Raw genomic sequence first — 21,063 nt, 5'->3', positions numbered from 1 at the left:
TGAGCTGTACGAGCTTTAAGCGGACACATATGTACATAATTGAGCGAATTAAAGATGATACTGCAGCTAGGAAGGTAATTTTACCCGCCTATGGAAGCAGAGAAAGATTAGCTCCAGTTTAAACAAGTAAGGAAGGTTAAGTTCGGGTGTAACCGAACATTACATACTCAGTTGAGAGCTATGGTGACAACATAAGGGAAAATAACCATCTAGGAAAATGAACCGAGGGAAACCCTGGAATGTGTATCAAATGAAAGGCGTTAAAGAGTATTTTATGAGGGAGTGGGCCATAGTTCTATAGGTGGATGCCATTTAGGGATATAGCCATAAAGGTGGATCAGGGTTGACTCTAGAATGCGTTTGTACGATATGGGTTTCAAATGAAAGGTGTTAATGAGTATTTTAAAAGGGAGTAATCCTTAGTTCCATAGGTGGACGCCATTTCGAGATATCGCCACAAAGGTGGACCAGGGGTGACCCTAGAATTTGTTTGTACAATATGGGTATCAAAAAAAAGGTGTTAATGAGTATTTTAAAAGGGAGTAATCCTTAGTTCCATAGGTGGACGCCGTTTCGAGATATCGCCATAAGGTGGACCAGGGGTGACCCTAGAATTTGTTTGTACAATATGGACATCAAACGAAAGGTGTTAATGAGTATTTTAAAAGGGAGTGGGCTTTAGTTCTATAGGTGGACGCCGTTTCGAAATATCGCCCTAAAGGTGGACCAGGGGTGACTCTAGAATATGTTTGTACGATATGGGTATCAAATTAAAGGTATTAATAAGGGTTTTAAAAGGGAGTGGTGGTTGTTGTATAGGTGGTCGCCTTTTCGAGATATCGCCATAAAGGTGGACCAGGGGTGACTATAGAACGCGTTTGCACGATATGGGTATCAAATGAAAGGTGCTAATGAGTATTTTAAAAGGGAGTACTCCTTAGTTCCATAGGTGGACGCGGTTTCGATATATCGCCATAAAGGTGGACCAGGGGTAACCCTAGAATTTGTTTGTACAATATGGGTATCAAAAGAAAGGTGTTTATGAGTATTTTAAAAGGGAGTAATCCTTAGTTCCATATGTGGACGCCGTTTCGAGATATCGCCATAAAGGTGGAGCAGGGGTGACCCTAGAATTTGTTTGTACAATATGGGCATCAAAAGAAAGGTGTTAATGAGTATTTTAAAAGGGAGTGGGCCTTCGTTCTATAGGTGTTCGCCTTTTCGAGATATCGCCATAAAGGTGGACCAGGGGTGACTTTAGAATATGTTTTTACGATATGGGTATCAAATGAAAGGTGTTAATGAGTATTTTAAAAGGGCGTGGGGCTTAGTTCTATAGGTGGACGCCTTTTCGAGATATCGCCATAAAGGTGGACCAGGGGTGACTCTAGAATGAGTTTGTACGATATGGGTATCAAATTAAAGGTATTAATGAGAGTTTTAAAAGGGAGTGGTGTGAAGGCGTTTTCCAGATATCGACTAAAATGTGGACTAGGGTGACCCAGAACATCATCTGTTGGATACAGCTAATTTATTTATATATGTAATACCTGCCAAGATTTTAAGGGTTTTTTATTTCGCCCTGTAGAACTTTTTCATTTTCTTCTACTTAATATGGTAGGTGTCACAACAATTTTATAAAGTTTTTTCTAAAGTTATATTTCGCGTCAATAAAACAATCCAATTACCTTACCATGTTTCATGCTTTTTTTCGTATTTGGTATAGAATTATGGCATTTTTTAATTTTTCGTAATTTTCGATATCGAAAAAGTGGGCGTGGTCATAGTCGGATTTCGTTCATTTTTCATACCAAGATAAAGTGAGTTCAAGTAAGCACGTGAACTAAGTTCATTAAAGATATGTCGATTTTTGCCCAAGTTATCGTGTTAACGGCCATGCGGAAGGACAGACGGACGCCTGTGTATAAAAACTGGGCGTGGCATCAACGGATTTCGCCCATTTTCACAGAAAACAGTTAATGTCATAAAGTCTATGCCCCTACCAAATTTCAAAAGGATTGGTTAATTTTTGTTCGACTTATGGCGTTAAAAGTATCCTAGACAAATTAAATGAAAAAGGGCGGAGCCACGCCCATTTTGAAATTTTCTTTTATTTTTGTATTTTGTTGCACCATATCATTACTGGAGTTGAATGTTGACATAATTTACTTATATACTGTAAAGATATTAAATTTTTTGTTAAAATTTTACTTTAAAAAAATTTTTTTTTTAAAAGTGGGCGTGGTCCTTCTCCGATTTTGCTAATTTTTATTAGGCGTACATATAGTAATAGAAGTAACGTTCCTGCCAAATTTCATCAAGATATCTTCAACGACTGCCAAATTACAGCTTGCAAAACTTTTAAATTACCTTCTTTTAAAAGTGGGCGGTGCCACGCCCATTCTCCAAAATTTTACTAATTTTCTATTCTGCGTCATAAGTTCAACTCATCTACCAAGTTTCGTCACTTTAGCTGTCTTTTGTAATGAATTATCGCACTTTTTCGGTTTTTCGAAATTTTCGATATCGAAAAAGTGGGCGTGGTTATAGTCCGATATCGTTCATTTTAAATAGCGATCTGAGATGTGTACTCAGGAACATGCATACCAAATTTCATCAAGATACCTCAAAATTTACTCAAGTTATCGTGTTAACGGACGGACGGACGGACGGACATGGCTCAATCAAATTTTTTTTCGATCCTGATTATTTTGATATATAGAAGTCTATATCTATCTCGATTCCTTTATATATGTACAACCGACCGTTATCCAATCAAACTTAATATACTCTGTGAGCTCTGCTCAACTGAGTATAAATATATGTACATTGATGTAAAAAAAAAAAAATTCAAACCAAAGTAACTAAATTTTTCCTGCCTCATTGGTGTAATACTGTTTTCACATAGAAACTTAATGATCTCATTCCACCTGCTAATGAAATCGTAAATTTTTTGCTTTCACACAGAAGTAACTGCTCGATTAGTATGAAGGATGAGACAGACAGTCATGGCGGAACGATACAAGGTGGGAGCATGGTGACATACCTACAAACAAAAAAAATTCCATGTACCTACTTGTAAATTCGATGGACAAATGTCAAAATCGTACTGCGCCGGTAGTTGATGAATCAAATCAAATAAAAAAGGTTATAATCAGCTGTTCGATGCGGCCACCTTGTATCGTTCCGCCATGCAGACAATGACATTTGCTTTGACAAATGACATTTTTAAGCACTGAACACACCAAAAACTAAGAAGCGGAAACGGAAGCGGAACGCTGCCAACAGAGTTGCATTGTGCTTTTGACTTCATTAGGCATTCAATTAGCTACTAATGAAATAATAATAGATTCGAATTTTGTAGGGAAGATTGAGCCCAATAAGCGTCTTAATGTAGAAAACTGCATTTATTATTCAATAAGCCGTCTGTGTGAAAACAGTATAAGGGTGGTCTTATAAAAATTGTTTTATCATATTTTCATTTGCTGTTTGACACGCTTTATATTAACAATTCCGCTGTTGCTATTGCAAAAGGTTAGCATTTTAATCAAGTTGAAAATAATTGGATTGGAAATTCAATAAAATTCACAAAAATGAAACAGCAAACAATCTAAGATACAGTCAGAACGTTATGTGATAGTGTGACTTGCTTTTCTTTTATAGAATAAAATATTATCCTCATGTTGCACTCTTAATTTTTGTCTTTTGAACTACATAACTCACGCAGGGCTCTGGAAAATGGATGAATTTAAACGTGTTGATGCTAATTTTCTTAGTCTAATATTGGGTAAGAAGGCATGGTTATTCATTATGGTCACCGAAAAAACTTCTGGTAGCACTAAGGACACATTCAGGCTATGTAGGGTTCTCACGAAGCCGTTCAACCTAACCCAAGATACTAGTAGACTAACGGGTATAAATTTATCTGATGTACATAAATTTAAATATTTTATGAACACCAAAAATGGCACACCACTGCAGATAGTACAACGCCGAAACCGGTTTGTCCCTAAACCGAAATTGATGAGGAATGACGGAAAATCGTGCAATATTGGTTTTAGCTCTTACCCTATCATGAAATATGAGATGCAGAGATGTACACAGCATTAAAGAGCGCATATGACCTTACATAAACCTCAACCTCCTCAACCCAAACCTCCAACGACTTCAATATACAATATATACTATTTTTCTAATTAATTTTTCACCCACAAAATTGATAAAAGAAAAACAAAATGATATACGATATCCTGAAAATTACAAATTTTTTCTTATACAAGTATATAATGCTGTTTATTATATACGATAGCCGATTGGCTATCGGAATTTAACATCTACTCTGATAGCCAATCGGCTATCAAGGCCTTGAGCTCAACTACAGTGCGATCGAGGGTGGTCTGGGAGTGCCTGACCTCGCTTGCGATTGCATCGAATTATTTTACAATTAAGATTATCTGGGTCCCGGGCCATAGTGATATCCCGGGTAACTGTCAAGCGGATCTCTTAGCCCGCATCGGTACAACTGAACCGGATGAAGATGGCTGTAGGGACTTCGGGATCCCGCTGGCCACCTGTGGATTGCTCCTCCATAGCTGGGCCTCGAATCAGCTCAGCAAACGTTGGGCGGATACCACGTCTTGCAGGGTAGCAAGATCTTTCTGGCCGAAAGTGGATGGCAGGAGGTCTGCTGAAATAATTGGGTTCACTAAGGCTCACCTATCAATGGTCATTGGGGTTTTGACAGGGCACTGTCCCATGGGTATCCATGCGGTACGTCTCAATATACTGGAAACTCCATCCTGCTGCAGCTGTATGGAGGATGATGAGGTGGAATCACCAAATCACTTTATGCTTGATTGTCCAGCTTTTGCCAGAATTAGGCGAAAGTACTTCGGTCGCGACTCACTTGGATCTCCCGAGGATATATCCAAAGTTGAGATCGGTATCATTCGGAGCTTTATCGTTGCTACCCAACGATTCTCTAAGTAGCTGGATCTAGGTCACCGTTATTTTTGGTGTATGTGGTATCACAACGGACCTTCGTGTTGTCCAAGTGAGCTATCCTTATCAGGGCAGCTACCACCTAACCTATCCTATCCTATATAATGCTGTTTACAACTCGGCCAACCTGATTAAGACTGACCTCGGTCATACAACTTAAAGCTAGTTTTCAAACAATTAATATTTTTTTATTTTCTAACATGTATGTAAAATAAGTTTTTTTAAAATCTAAGGTATTATGTAACAGCATATTTCCTTTACTCATTTAAGTCTTCAGCAAAAACGGCCTCACTAAAATCATTGACAAGCCACTTCCTCATTTTGATAGCTTCAATAACTCCATCATAGGGTAATTGAGTTTGTTGGCAGTTTTCTATATCACGCACTATATATCTATCATTTCCCAATACCTTATATACTACATAGGGTCCTTTAAATCTTGGTAACAATTTTTTATTTGTTCCCACAACCGTATCTACGTTTCTTACAACTACAAAATCTCCAACTTTGTATTCTTTCGCCCTCACACTATTTTCGTAGAAGTAATTTAAATTATAGTCTTGTTTTTTCTTGATTGTTTTTTTTATCATCAAAGTATTCTGTGAACTCGTCGACTATCTCCCCTCTCTGTTCAACGCCGAATAAAATTTTACTGGGAGAGTTTCCCGTACTGCAATGAACTGAACTATTAATAGCATATTCCGCTTGAAGAAGTTTGCTTGTCCAATCTGCATGATCAAGAAGATCACTGAGTTTACCCAGCATCGTTTTCAAAACTCTATTCACACGTTCTACCTGCCCATTCGCCTGTGGAGAGGCTGTTGCTACTTTTATATGCAATATATTTCTTTTTAATAAATAATTTTCAAATTCCAATGATGTAAAACATGATCCTCTATCGCTTACAAAACGTCTCGGCCTACTATAGTAACTGAAATATTTATCCAATGCTGCATTAAATTCTCGAGTACTTGTTGAATTAGTCGGATAAAGTTTAAAAAATTTTGTGAAGGCGTCAATCACAACTAACAGATGTTTCCGCTTGGATTTTATTGAAGGTAGAGGACCAAAGTGGTCAAAATGAATTGTATCAAATGGCCCAGGAATTTTAGATATGTTATATAAATTTCGTTCATTTACTCGTACTGGCTCTGCATACATAATACATTTAAGACAGTTTCGTACAAATTTTTCAACTTTTTGCTTCATTTTTGGAAACCAATAATATAAACATATCATCGTCAAGGTTTTTTCTACGGATTGATGTCCACATTTTTCATGTATTAACCTTATTATATTATCTTCCATTTCCCGAGGTACATACAGCGTAGCTTTACCATCCCTGGTGAGGAAAAGAAGCTTATTTCTCTCCCTTTTGGGATATTCAATTCAATTTATTTATTTTAAATTCACTTCTTACAACTTTCTTATTTTCTAAATTGTTTTTGTAATGTTAATATTTTGCAAAAATAAATTTGTTATAAAACTTTATATTTCGTAAGCGGACTGTAAGAACAACCAAACTTTGTGTACCAGCGACGACGATGATGTTTTCGCGATATTGATTGCTAATTAACTGACTTGTCTTCTTTTTCAATAATTTCATTGGAGTTCAAGTTATGCTGTGGTATACCAAGGTGAGCTTTTTCGAAGATACTGCATGTTGTTATTGTCTTTGCGGTCACGACAATAGCAACTGTTACATGTAAAGCGATGATGACCGGTGTGGGTGGCGAAGACGAAGAAATGGCGTGATTTGGTGAAATATTTTGTTGCTGCAGCTACGATGAGTGATAGTGTATGTATGTACAAACGTATGTGCATCCTTTCCTTGCAGAAAGGAACAGTTTTGCGCTGTTGTTACGAAAACAATTTGCCCAATATTCAAGGGCAAACGACAATAACAAAAATGTTGATCGAATGATTCTTCCGTTGGTTTGCTTTAACCCATTGAGGTCTCTAGTGCCTGAACATCCTCCCCCCACCCCATGGGAAGTGTGGCTTCCCAGAGAAACTTGGGCATTTGCATCGACTGGTAGCTTAGCGACTCTGGTTATTGCCATTCTATGAATGCCCGTCGCTGTTTTTACGAGAACAACACGCACCTTTCCGTCTATGCCTGTGATTGTTTCGACGATGCGGCCCATAGGCCATTTTAATGGAGGAGTATTGTCTTCCTGCAATAAAACCAAATCATTTGGCTACAAATTTGGTAATTGGGTTTTGCACTTTGTTCGTTGTTGTAATTCTCGCAAATACTCTTTGCTCCACCGTTCCCAAAATTGCTGTTGTATCCATTGTGATAATTGATAGCGCTTTAATGCGCCTGGGTTTGATGACGAGAGCGATGACTCCGGTATGCTAGTGACTGAGCGACCAATAAGAAGGTGAGCTGGTGTTACGGGGCGCATATCATCGGGACATCTGGTCATGGGCGTTAATGGTCGGCTGTTAATAATCGCTTCAGCCTGGCAACAAATTGTGTGCAATTCATTGTGTGTTAGAATATGAGCCCCAATTGCTCTTCGTAAATATTGTTTGGCTTGCTTTACTGCGCTCTCCCAGAGGCCACCGAAGTGCGGCGAGCGGGGTGGTATAAACTTCCACTCGATAGCGTTTTCACAGCAAGCCTGTTGTACGTCATCATAATGTTGTTGTGACATGAATTGTTGGACGAGTTCTCGAAGCTCTCGACTAGCGCCTACAAAGTTTGCTGCGTTATCTGAATAGATAACCCTACATCTTCCGCGACGAGCGATGAAACTCTTCAACGCTGCGATAAATGCTGTTGATGTAAGATCGGGTACTAGCTCCAGATGGATGGCCTTGGAACTGAAGTAGATGAAAACGGCCAGATATACTTTTATGGGTGATTTTCCTCTAATTTTTTGCGTCATAAGTAGAGGACCACAATAATCCACCCCTGTTATTTTGAATGGAGAATATTGAGTCATCCTATCTTTAGGTAGGGAGCCCATTATCTGCTCTGCTAAAATGGGACGAAATCTGCAACAATTGAGGCATTTATGTATTACCTGGCGGATGACGTTACGTGCGTTTATAATCCAAAACCTTTCTCGTACAATACTGTGTAAAGTCTGATTTCCAGCGTGGAGATATTGTCGATGGAGGTGGAGTATGAATGACGATACGAAGGGATGATTTTTTGGTAGCAAATTAGGATGCTTTTCGTCGAACGGAAGAGTTGCGTTTCTGAGGCGACCTCCGACCCTGATGAGACCTTCATGAAGAAAAGGTGACAATTGGGCCAACTATGATTTTCGCGATACCGTGTTACTAGCTTCAAGTTGCCTTCGCTCGTCGATAAATTTTTGCTGTTGAATAAGGCGACAAACAGTGTGTAGGGCGTTGTTCATTTCTGCAACGTCGATATTGCCGTGTCGATTGCTTTTACTGCGACTTGCATCGATGAAGCGGTGTACATAGCAAAATATTCGAAGCACCTTGTTGTAATTGTTGACAAACTTAAGGTCGGCGACGATGTCTTGAGCAGGTGTTGCTACTAACACCGTTTGTTGTTTGCGTTGTTCTGGCAGCTCGGTTGGGCTAACTGCTGCTTGTGGCCAATGCTCATTTGGTTGAACGATGAAGTTTGGACCATTGAACCACAAATTGTTGTCGAGAAGATTCTTTGGTGTGACGCCACGAGATAAAATATCTGGTGTGTTCAGCTGGCCCGGAACATGATGCCACTTAAATTTCGATGTAAGTGCTTGAATGATTGACACCCTGTTACTGACGAACGTCGTCCATTTTGACGGTTCGCCACTAATCCATGCAAGCGCAAGCATTGAGTCTGTCCAGCAGTGTACACTGAGCGGGTCTGGATGGAGTAGATTGCAAACGGAATCTAATAATTCACTTAACAGTAAAGCCACGCAAAGCTCCAGCCGCGGTAGACTCACTTCTTTTGTGGGCGCAACTCGAGACCTTGCGCACAAAAGAGCTGACCGATATGACCCCTCGGAGTGCGAAACCACATAGATGCAGGCTCCGTATACCTTGGTGCTGGCATCTGCAAAAGCATGAAAGGTACATTCCTTCCCAAATTGTACTAACCTGGCCACTCTGATATTTTCCCCTAGGGGTAGCTGCTCGCAAAATGATTGCCACTCTGTGTATAAGCAGGATGGAACACTTTCATCCCAATGTAAACGAAGCTTCCATAATTTTTTCATTAGAACCTTACAAGTGACGACGATTGGGCTGAGCAACCCCAATGGATCAAAGAAGCGAACGACATGAGACAGTATGGTTCTTTTGGTCACCTTTGATGATGATGGGGGTTGTGTGTATTTAAACAAAAAACAGTCTAATTAGGGTTACCATCGTACGCCCAACGCTTTTATGTAATCGATGTCATCAAGTTGAATTATATCTTCTCGATCAGTAAGTAGTATATCTGATATGGTTCGCAGATCGTTGGACGCAAACTTTCTTAACGGAAATCTACCACGAACTAGGATATCAACTACTTGATTCTTGATTTCTATCAACTCCTGAACGGTGGATGCTCCGGTCATCAGATTGTCTACGTAGAAATCGCGACGTACTACCTCAAAGCCAATGGGATGTGTTGAAGTGTGCTCATCTGCCAGCTGTTGCAGACACTTGGTTGCTAGGTACGGTGCACACGCAGTTCCATAGGTAACCGTTTGTAATGGATATGTGCTTATTTTGACGCCGTCTACATCCCGCCACAATATGCACTGATACTTTGCATCATGGTGGTCAACCAAAATTTGCCTATGCATCTTGGCGATATCGGCCATTAGAACGAAGAGGTGTGTGCGGAATCTAACAAGAATTGAGAAAACATCGTAAACATCGTCTTGAATAGTTGGCCCAACCAGTAGTAAGTCGTTAAGAGATTTGCCATTCGTTGTCCGACATGATGCATCAAAGACAACGCGTAATTTAGTTGTACTGCTATCTAATTTGAGAACCGAATGGTGAGGAATATAGTTAACTGAGCCGCTGGGCAATGGTATGCGTATCATATGCGCGAGATCTATATATTCCTGCATAAACGCGTTGTAGTCGGCTTGTAAATTCTTGTTGCGACAGTTTTGATTCAGTGGACAAAAGGCGACGAAGAGCTATGTCGTGGGAGCTGCCTAGTGATTGTGGTGTTTCTTTGAACGGAAGCCTTACGATGAATTTACCTGTAGTTGGACATCTTTTGGTTGTTTCAAGGAAGTGCCTTTCATACTCCATCTCGCTCAAAGTTAGTACCTTAGGGTGTTGTGAATGCTGCTCCAGTTGCCAAAAACGCTCTAAGATTTCATCACAGGATGGCTCCAGTGATAGGGATTCCGTTTTGTGTTGTGACGAGGCTAACGCTAATTGCGAAAGTTTGGTAGTGGATAAGAAAATCTGTTCCAACCGAAGTGTTATACGAAGTTACTAGTGCAGCCGAGGCAAGTGGTGAGTGATTGGTGACAGCACCCGCTACCACCCAACCAAGTTTTGTTTTCTGTAATAATGGTAGTTCGTTGCAAAATCTAATCTGGCCTACCATAAGTAAATCGTAAAACACGCTCGCCCCTAGGAGAAGGTCTACAGGCCCCGGCCTATAAAAGCCCTCATCAGCTAAGGATATATTCTTTGGCATTTTCAAAGAGCTAATATCTAATGTAGTTCGTGGCTGGAATTGTGTTATTGTTTGTACGATGACAGCATCAATTATGGATGTATATGATGTATGAGACGATCGCAACTCAACCTTACATACATATTGTGCTTTAGTACCACATAGACTGATGCCACTAATTTCCAGGGAAATCTTTTTACTATTCAATCGAAGATATTGGGCCATACGTTCGGTGATGAAGTGTAACTGCGAAGCTGAATCAAGCAATACCCGCGCTTGTACTGTTATGCCTGATGGATTGCGTAGCTGCACCATGGCTGTGGCTAATACGACGTGATCTGTGTCGTAACCTGCCTGAAGGACTGTTGGTTTCGATGATGAGGGCAAGTCGATTGCTGGTGACGAAGACGATGACGAAGGTTGGACTGGAGGTGCAGTTTCTGACGACGATGGTGTTGTTGACTGATCTCGATGGAGCAGCGTATGATGGCTGACATGACACACTTGACACCTGCGCGATGATGGGCACTCCTTTGATGTATGATTTAAGCCCAAACAGTTTAAACAAAGTTTTTTTTTTCTTTGCTGGGTCATACCGCGAACTAGGCGTAAGTTTCATAAAGGAAATGCAGTTGAAAACATTGTGACTTGCAACTTCATCACACAGGTTGCATTTTTTTTGTTTATGTGTAGCCACGAATGATAATTGTTTTGAGGGTTTGCGATTTTTTGACCCTGAATTGGACGACATTGCGGTACAAGTAGGCGGTTTCTGTGTTTCTTTGCTGACATCAACAATATCGATGAGTTGGCACCGACGCTCCAAAAATTTTACCAAATCCTCCCACGTTGGTAAGTTCAGAGTTTGGGACTGTGCTGCTCGATCCCATTTTGCTGCTATTTCCTCCCCCCCATTTCATTTGGGTGTTGTGATCCAATTTTGATACAATCAGATATAGAATGATTTGTGTTGTACTAGCCATTGTTTGCATTGCCCGCATGTTAGAGCTAATTTTGTCGATGAATTCACGTACATTGGCAACGTTGGGGTTTGTTAAACGTTGACTATCGAAGATGTGCTGCAGGTGGGCTTGGAAAACAAAGCGCTTGTTGTCGTAGCGGGCTTCTAGTAATTCTAACGCCTTTTGGTAGTTAGCACTGGTCACTTCCAACGATTGTATCAGTCTAGCAGCACACCCAGTTAAGCTTGAACGTAAATACTGGAACTTTTCAACATCGCGACATCCACTAAAAGTTGACAACTTCAATTTTGGAAGGTGCATATGTGGGCGATGCGCATACGATGACTGTATACCAACTTGAGTACTGCTGAAAGCGGAATCTATTGATGATGAGCGAAGATTCGACAATTTGTCTGCATATAGTGCCTTGATGTCGCAGTAGCTTTCATCTACTGTTGTGCGGTGATCTTCGAGCAATTGGGTCTCATCTAACAATTCCAACTGCGTTTGTAATTCATCGAATGAATTATAATACCTTTCGATAAGGGCAAGTTTTGCTTCCAAATGGGCTATAGTTTAATTATTGAGTTGATGGGACTCGACATTTAGGGCATATAACCGCGCCACGATGGAATCTCGCTGACAAATCTTTGTGCGAACGTCGCGACTAACTTCGACGTGGTGTTGAGGAATTTGCACCTCAACATCTCCCGATTTGCTCATGTTTTTAAATTAATTTATATTTTAATTATTATTTAATGACGCACGAATGTAGCGAAAACGAGATTTCTCTTGAGCCGGAGATCCGGCTCGAAGGACCAGACTTTATGGTGAGGAAAAGAAGCTTTTTTCTCTCCCTTTTGGTATATTCAATTCAATTTATTTATTTTCAATTCACTTCTTACAACTTTCTTATTTTCTAAATTGTTTTTGTAATGTTAATATTTTGCAAAACTAAATTTGTTATAAAACTTTATATTTCGTAAGCGGACTGTAAGAACAACCAAACTTTGTGTACCAGCGACGACGATGATGTTTTCGCGATATTGATTGCTAATTAACTGACTTGTCTTCTTTTTCAATAATTTCATTGGAGTTCAAGTTATGCTGTGGTATACCAAGGTGAGCTTTTTCGAAGATACTGCATGTTGTTATTGTCTTTGCGGTCACGACAATAGCAACTGTTACATGTAAAGCGATGATGACCGGTGTGGGTGGCGAAGACGAAGAAATGGCGTGATTTGGTGAAATATTTTGTTGCTGCAGCTACGATGAGTGATGGTGTATGTATGTACAAACGTATGTGCATCCTTTCCTTGCAGAAAGGAACAGTTTTGCGCTGTTGTTACGAAAACAATTTGCCCAATATTCAAGGGCAAACGACAATAAGAAAAATGTTGATCGAATGATTCTTCCATTGGTTTGTTTTAACCCATTGAGGTCTCTAGTGCCTGAACAATCCCCTTTAACTTTATAAATCAAGCCATCTGATAATTTATAGTCTGTTATTTTCTCTTTTTCCAAACGTTCTTTTAAATATTTTATTAAATCATCACGCTCCTGAACTAATTGTATTTGAAACTCGGCTTGACTAATGTATTCGCTAGCAACTTGACATCTACTTAACACATCAACATGCCCCATGGATGCACCTTTTCTATGTTGAATGTTAAAGTTTTCAAGTTCCAATACCGATCTTGCTATACATGCGTTTAGTTGCTTTTTTCCTAAGGTCATTGCTAAAGAATTACAATCAGTTACAATTTTAAATTCAAGGTATACTCTAAATCTTCTTAAAGCGTAAATTATGGCTAGCGTAAAACTATGGTATCGATTTTCAGCATTGGAAGCAGTTTTTGAAAATTAGGACACTGGATGAAATTTACTATCTTTTTGATGTTGTAGTAGAACTGCTCCAAACCCCAGAGAACTGGCGTCACAATGTAATTCTGTTTCTTTTAAGGGATTACAAATAGCGAGCACAGGACTTTCAGTCAATTTAGCTTTCAACTCCTCAAATGCATTAATGCACTGGTCGTCAAAGTTAAAGTTTGCATTTTTTTTAATAGTTGTTGTAATGGTCTTACAATACGAGAAAATGATGGCACAAAACGACGCTTAATTGCTTTTAAATGGGAATCACTTAGTGAGATACCTTTAAAACTAACTAGATATCCTAAATATTCAATTTCACTATAACCAAGCCTACATTTGGTAAGATTTACTTTGAGTCCTTTCTGAGAAACTCGTTTCAAAACTGAATCCAGTATCTCTTTGTGCTTCTCAAAAGTTGTCGAACCTATTATTATGTCATCCATATATATAATTAATTGTTTTGAATCAATAAAATCTCTAAAAATGGTATTTATAAATCTCTGAAATACGGCTGGTGCATTCTTCAATCCAATTGGCATTTTTAAATATTCGTACTGCCCATTTGGCGTTACAAAAGATGTGTATGGAATGGATTAAGGAGACATGCTAACTTGATGAAATCCACTTTTAAAATCTAGTACTGTAAATATCTTTTTCCCTTCTAAATACTCAATACAATCGTCTATTAATGGTGGTGGATAAATATCCCTTACCGTAACCTTTATGGTCTATGCACATTCGAATTTTTCCTTTCTTTTTCACTAAAACTATGGCAGAAGGATATTGCGAATTACTAGGCCTAATGATTCCCTCTTTCATTAACTCATCAATAGTTTTTTGAACTTCAGCTTTCTCTACATAAGACAACCGCCGCGGTGTACAATAAAATGGCGTTTCACTCGTCAAATGAATTTTCATTTCATAATCAAGTGGTTGAACTTTTATTTCTTTTGGATCAAGATACTATTTTTTTATTATATCCTGTAGCATTATTAACTTTTTCTTTTCTAGTTTAAGATTTATATCTGGTTCAGGTAGATCAGCAAAAACATCAAAATATGTCATTTGCTTTGCTAACGTCTAAATTTGCAATGTGACATTCATACACAAAAGGCTGATTCAAATTAAAAGTAGGCTCCCGAATATCATTTGGTTTTAGAAATCCTTGTTTGCTGAAATTATAAATAATTTTTTTCCCGTATGCTTTACCAATATTTTTCCCTATAAGATGCATTAAGTTTTCTTTTGTATACTTTAATTTTACTTTTTTCAAACAAATATTAAACTTAGACAAAAAGTCTCGTCCTAAAATGACAGGCATGAGCAAACATTCATAACATAGTACATAAAATGTAATCATTTTTATTTCATTTCTAAAATTCACAAAACAACTTAATTTATTTTTAATTAATAATTTTTTTCCTCCAACTCCAACAAACTTGGATTGTATTGGACGTATGTCTGCTCTTGTCAACTCAATCGGAACGTCAGATTCACGTAACAAATTAACCGGACTACCAGTGTCAAATAGGGAAAGATATTTTAAAAAAATTTTTGTTTTATTATTTTGAAATAAAATACCCACTCGTTAAAGGCACCTAGGAAGTCATCATTGTTGACATCTTCAATGCAGCTACTTGTTGTTTCTCCAAATTCTTTAAAATTTTTTAGGATTTGGACACGAGCGATGTTCATGACCCATTTGCCAGCATCGAAAACATGATCCTGTCGGTCTAAGTGGATAAGGACAGTTCGATTTAATATGACCTCTTTGTAAACAATTAAAACAAATATTCGTATCCCCTTTATTTATGATTTTGGTGGAATCTTTCATTGGTAGCTTAGTGATTACTTCGTTTTCACAAATTAAGTACTTTCTTTCATATCTGGCGACCAGTATTTTCAATTCATGAATTGTTTTAGCACTCTAAAGAAGATTTATGTTGGATATATTATTCCCCAAACCATCTATTATAAACTCGATGATTTCTGATTCAGTAATATCAGAACACTTGGCAATCGCTTGCATACTAAGAAAATAGAAATGAAGAGACTCATCTTTCTTCTTCCAATACCTTTTGCGCAACATATTGTACACATCTTGACGACTAATAGGTTTATAGATTTCTTCAAGAAGTTGCTTACGTAACTGATCGTACGTCATTGCTGGTGTTGTAGCAAGAAATACTCTTGCTGTACCAGTAAGAGAACGACGTGAGCTTAAAAAACGGAAACGGTCATCAGCGTTTATTGTATTCATAACTTTTTCGAAGTCTTTCAAAAAAATCTAACGGAATATGCAATGTCATCACCACTAAAAATTGTCAATGCATGTTCAATGTCACAAAAATTGTTTTTATAACTAGCATATGCCATGGGCGTTGTTGCATTTTGTTCCATTTCATATAAACGGTTTTTAGTGCCAGTATTTAATTTGTTTTTTTTTTTTTTTTTTAATGAATTAACTCTTCATCCACACGATCACGGGCAATATTGGAATCTCCAAATGCCTTCGTGTTCATGCCGGCAGCTACAATAAAATTTGAACTTGAATTACCACCAGCTATAGGTAAAGAACTGATTTGGTACAGAAACAGAGGCATCAGGGAAAGAGACCCCAACGGCAGAAACATCCGTTGCAAAATTATCAACGGCAGATGCACCAACTGTAGAAACATCAACGGCAGAAACATCGGTTTCAAAATTATTAACGGCAGATGCACCAACTGTAGAAGCATCAATTGTAAAATCACCAACGGCAGAGGCACCAACGGCAGAACAATAAACAGCAGAGGCACCAATGACAGAAGAGCCAACGGCAGAGACGCCAACGACAGTGGTACCAACAGCAGAGGTACCAGCGGTAGATACACCAACAGGAGAGACATCAATATAGATACACCAACATAATTACCATAAGACACATCTTCGAAAACGTTCTCAACAAGCACGGTACCCTTATCGGTATGTTTTGATATTGGCTCACCTGTAGCACCAATTATATCCGCTGCCATTCGCTTGGGTTGCGAAAGCGTGGCTGTCGGCGGGAATTCAATGCCTGCATCACTTAAAATTTGTGCAAAATTTTCTCTTTTAGACGACATTGGAGACAAGCATGGATTCCTCACACACCTGATGTTATAAAATTATTATTTTGGTTGTATTGAAAGTTTTATTGTAATCAATTATTCCAACGACTTTAATGTACAATATATATTTTTCTAATTAATTTTTCACGCCTCAAAATTAATAAAAGAAAAACAAAATGATATACGATATCCTGAAAATTACAAAGTTTTTCTTGTACAAGTATATAATGCTGTTTACAATATAGTCAAATCCAATATGAGATACTGAAATGAGAAATAAATTAGCCACTACTCGAGAAGGCTGTTCGTGAAAAGACCTGCAAGAAATGATCGAATCAGGCAACTGAGAGTATAAAAGCAACGCAAGCTAGGAAATAATCAATCAGTTTGATTTTAAAACATTATAAGTGAAGTGCGCGAGTTGTTTAATTGTGAAGCACTACTAACATAGTAGTGTTGTTAATAAAGATCATTTTGCTATGTTGAATATTTGAGTTGTTTATTCGACAGTTCAGCGATTCAAACGATAACAGAAGTGCAGAAAAATTGAGTAAACAATATATTCTTGGACCATTTTGAGACTATTTCGAGAATGTTATGTGAACCTTTCGGGATAACTTCAGGAACACTTCAGAATTATTTTGCGGATCATCCTAAAATATTTCGAAGCAATTTTGAGGAATTTTTTATAACCACTTCGAGATTAGTTTCGGAATGGTGGCAAATGAAAGGAAGATTAGAAACGAATTCAGCTAGAAACGAATTCTGCACCGATGCTTTTCTTCCTGTTTTTTATTTGAGTATGAATTGAGGCGGCCACCGTGGTGTGATGGTAGCGTGCTCCGCCTATCACACCGTATGCCCTGGGTTCAACTCCCGGGCAAACCAACATCAAAATTTTAGAAATAAGATTTTTCAATTAGAAGAAATTTTTCTAAGCGGGGTCGCCCCTCGGCAGTGTCTGGCAAGCGCTCCGATTGTATTTCTGCCATGAAAAGCTCTCAGTGAAAACTCATCTGCCTTGCAGATGCCGGTCGGCATAAAACATGTAGGTCCCGTCCGGCCAATTTGTAGGGAAAAATCAAGAGGAGCATGACGCAAATTGGAAGAGAAGCTCGGCCTTAGATCTCTTCGGAGGTTATCGCGCCTTACATTTATTTTTTTTTTTATGAATTGAGTTGAAGTAACGAATGAAGGACTGTCTGGATGCTAGGCAGACATGATTAACTAATGAAAGGCTAATGGCTTATCTAAACAGAATATATGATACAAATAATGTACTTCGAGCCAAAAATATTTTGTATCAACACTAGATTTTGATGCTCTATCAAGTCGTCAGTTATCAATAAGAAGGGATGGATGAGCGGCGTTACCAAGAAATTAATATATACTTAAACGCGCTTTCTGTGCAAAGTTCCATATGAGCCATCAAGCAGAAAAATGCGTGGGCAGAAGCGCGAGGCTGCCGAATTTCTATGATTATGGGAAAATTCTCCGTCGTTAGACGATAGAGAGATAAAACTCAAAGCTCACGATGTGCATACAAACTGGACACTGCCTTCTGGCGTCACATGCTTATAAGTAAGACCTAGTTAGTAACAGTATATGTAGGAAGAGCGATCTGCATGAAGAAACGGTTGGGCATGTTATGTGTTCGCGTCCTTCGCTCGCGAGGTCAAGGCTTCATCTACTAGCGGTGGCAGAGTTTCCAGATCTCGAAACAGCAATTAAGCTAGGCCCTAGAAAACTCCTAGAACAGCTTTCTTAATTGAAACCCAAATATTTTTTCTAAATAGAAAACGGGCCATGTTTGTTTATTTTGCTTAACAATATTACTTAAATAAAACCGCTAATCACTTAAGTTAAAGTTATCCGCATACATTTTGAAGGTTAAAGAGGCATATTAAATTCAAAATACATTTTTGTGCAATACTTACGATTTCGTGTGTATTTTTCATTGGTGTGCTGCCTTTCCACCAAGTAATCGTTGGCGCTGGACGTGAACCGATTACGATACAACTTAACGGATATGAATTATCGGCCGACAGGGGTCGATTTACGCCTTGTAATTTTACAATCAACGGTCGCACTGCGCCAATGAATATGCGAAAGCAGTAAAAAGAAATAAAATAAACAAAACGGGAATGATTATTACAAGTATTATAACTGTACATGGAAAGTACAAAAGAGCGCATAAAATGTCGTTAAATTTATATATGAAGGTGTATGTGTGTGAAAAAGTATCTCTGATAAATTTCTAGTGCTCCGTGAGTATGTGTAGACTACTCTGAGATGATTTGAGAGCACTCCAAAATAAAATATTACTCATGCCGTACGTCAGAATTTTATTCAGAAATTTATTATCTCAAAATTTGTTTAAAGAACTCCCTATATGCAGGGCCGGCACTACCATATACGCGAACTACGCTACCGCCTAGGGCACCACGTTCTAGGGGGTACCAAATTCGATAAACACTTTTGTACTAAAAATCCTTTTTGCAAAAAAAAAAAAAGAAATTTTGTAGGGGCCCTATATTTAGTTTCATTAAAAAAAAATTAATTTTCACCTTATACTATGTTTCCACCAAACCCAAACCCCGTGTTTGCCAGTTTCGTAAGACTGTTAAAACATGTCTAAAAATATCGCGAAAGCTATCGAAAAACGCGTTTTAACTTCGGTATCAATAATGCGAAAGCAAAAATCAAAAGTTGCATTTCTGCCAAGAGATATTTTGCATAAAAGAGTTGGCAAACAAGGAGTTTGGGTTTGGTGGAAACGTAGCATTAGTTATATTTTACAACTCACGTCTGGTCTCATGCCCAATTTAGTATTTTGTTGACGATACCAATGTCGGTTGCGAGGGGTGAGCGTAGCTTTTCGAAACTGAAATTAATCAAAACGTACTTGCGTTCGGCCATGACTCAAGAAAGGCTTGTCGGTTTAGCATTGCTATCAATAGAGCAGGAAATTGCGCAAAAATTAGACTTAACTAAAATTATACTTTCTCTGAGTTGAAGGTGCGGAAAATGAAGTTTTAGTAAACTCTAAGATAATTAAAAATACCTTTGTGTGTTATATTTTCGTTCTTTTGTTGAAAAAAAAATATTTTTAATATGCAAAAGAAATATTTTTTTGTTTTATTGACACTAAGTTTGAATTTAATATTTCTGATCCCTAATTTTCTGATCTCCAATTTCTTTCTATAAATACGGGAGAAAGGGGCCGCAAATAATAACTCGCCTAGGGCCCCAAATTCTCCTGAGCCGGCCCTGCCTATATGAGCATAAGTTCAATGCATTCAATGCATAAGAGGGAGTTAATGAAAAGCATTCAGAGATAAGGCGTCCTTCAACCTTATTCTTATATTGAGCGTTTTTGTGAAAAATCCTAAAATGGTAAATTTTTGAAAAATATTTTGAGTTAGAATGATTTCGAACTGGCAGCGAACTTGAGAAAAATGGATTATTGTCTTAGAACTTTATATTCCGGTTTTGTGCCGTCCTGCTACACAGGGAGTATTTGCCTTTTTATTCTGAAATTTCGGAAAGCTCTTTTCAGTTTAAGTATTAAGGAAGTGTTCCGGATAAACCTTTAATTTAGAATATTCGGAACACGTTCGTTTGATACTACTTCACGAGGTCCCAATATTCCAAATAAGTATATGCGTAATATTCAAATTATATAACACGATTCCACAATTTCCTAAATGGAGCCGAATGTTCCGAACATACGGAATGAATGTTAACATGCTCAATGAGTACAGTTCGTTATGGCATCTCCATTATTTACTAATAACATTTTCACGTGAATCGATTTACTGGTCGCGTTTTTCACGTAGAACGATGCTTTTAAATTGATTTAGGTTTCGTATCTTCAAAGGTTTATGAAAGTGCACGATTCCTTGGTGTCCGTACTTTTCATGAAATTTCCTATGTTCAGCCACACTAATAGATCATGGTATAGTTAATAAATTCATCATAAAATGAAAAAAATTGTTCTAAGGAATTATGCAGTTCAGTAGTTATCGGGTATCTGTAAACTAATTGATTCTTATTTCTACTACTAATATTTTTGGAAAAATCGCAAAGCAACAACACACAGTTTATTCGATTTGGGAGCATAATGGCTGCATTGTTAAAAAAATTTTCAGCCGAGCAAACCTCTTGTGATTGACTCATAAAAATTTTCTTAAAATTGAAGAAAATTTCAATTTATTGAATAAAAACTTTTTTTTGTATAAAACTGTTCATTAGTTTGATGAAACTTTATTAATATAGTGGCGTATATTAGCAGTCTCGATTGGTCACTATGCCGCTAATAATAAACGAAAATCACATAAGCAAGTGTTCGAAACGGTTGCTCGCGAAAGGTCTGGTTCCTGATAGAAATAAGTGAACGAGGCGAACTGAGGGTATAAAAGCAACGAAGTCAAAGTAAGTATGAATGAGTTTAGTCGTGAGTGAAGTACGCGAATAATTTAATTTTGAAGCACTACTACCGTAGTAGTATTGAAACTAAAGA

At 38.1% G+C, this 21,063-nt stretch overlaps 1 protein-coding gene across 1 annotated transcript in view; it reads right to left on the bottom strand.

The window, feature by feature from the left end:
* side-VIII (sidestep VIII) overlaps positions 1–21,063 on the bottom strand; it is a 930,757-nt gene that overhangs the window by 257,427 nt on the left and 652,267 nt on the right. The window contains 1 exon segment of the mRNA XM_067772586.1: positions 18,479–18,630. Coding sequence (XP_067628687.1) covers positions 18,479–18,630 — 152 coding nt within the window.

The sequence above is a fragment of the Eurosta solidaginis genome, chromosome 3 (assembly GCF_040869045.1).
Source record: "Eurosta solidaginis isolate ZX-2024a chromosome 3, ASM4086904v1, whole genome shotgun sequence".
Taxonomy (NCBI): domain Eukaryota; kingdom Metazoa; phylum Arthropoda; class Insecta; order Diptera; family Tephritidae; genus Eurosta; species Eurosta solidaginis.
Note: the sequence above shows the minus strand (reverse complement) of the source record. Positions and strands in the feature narration are given on the sequence as shown.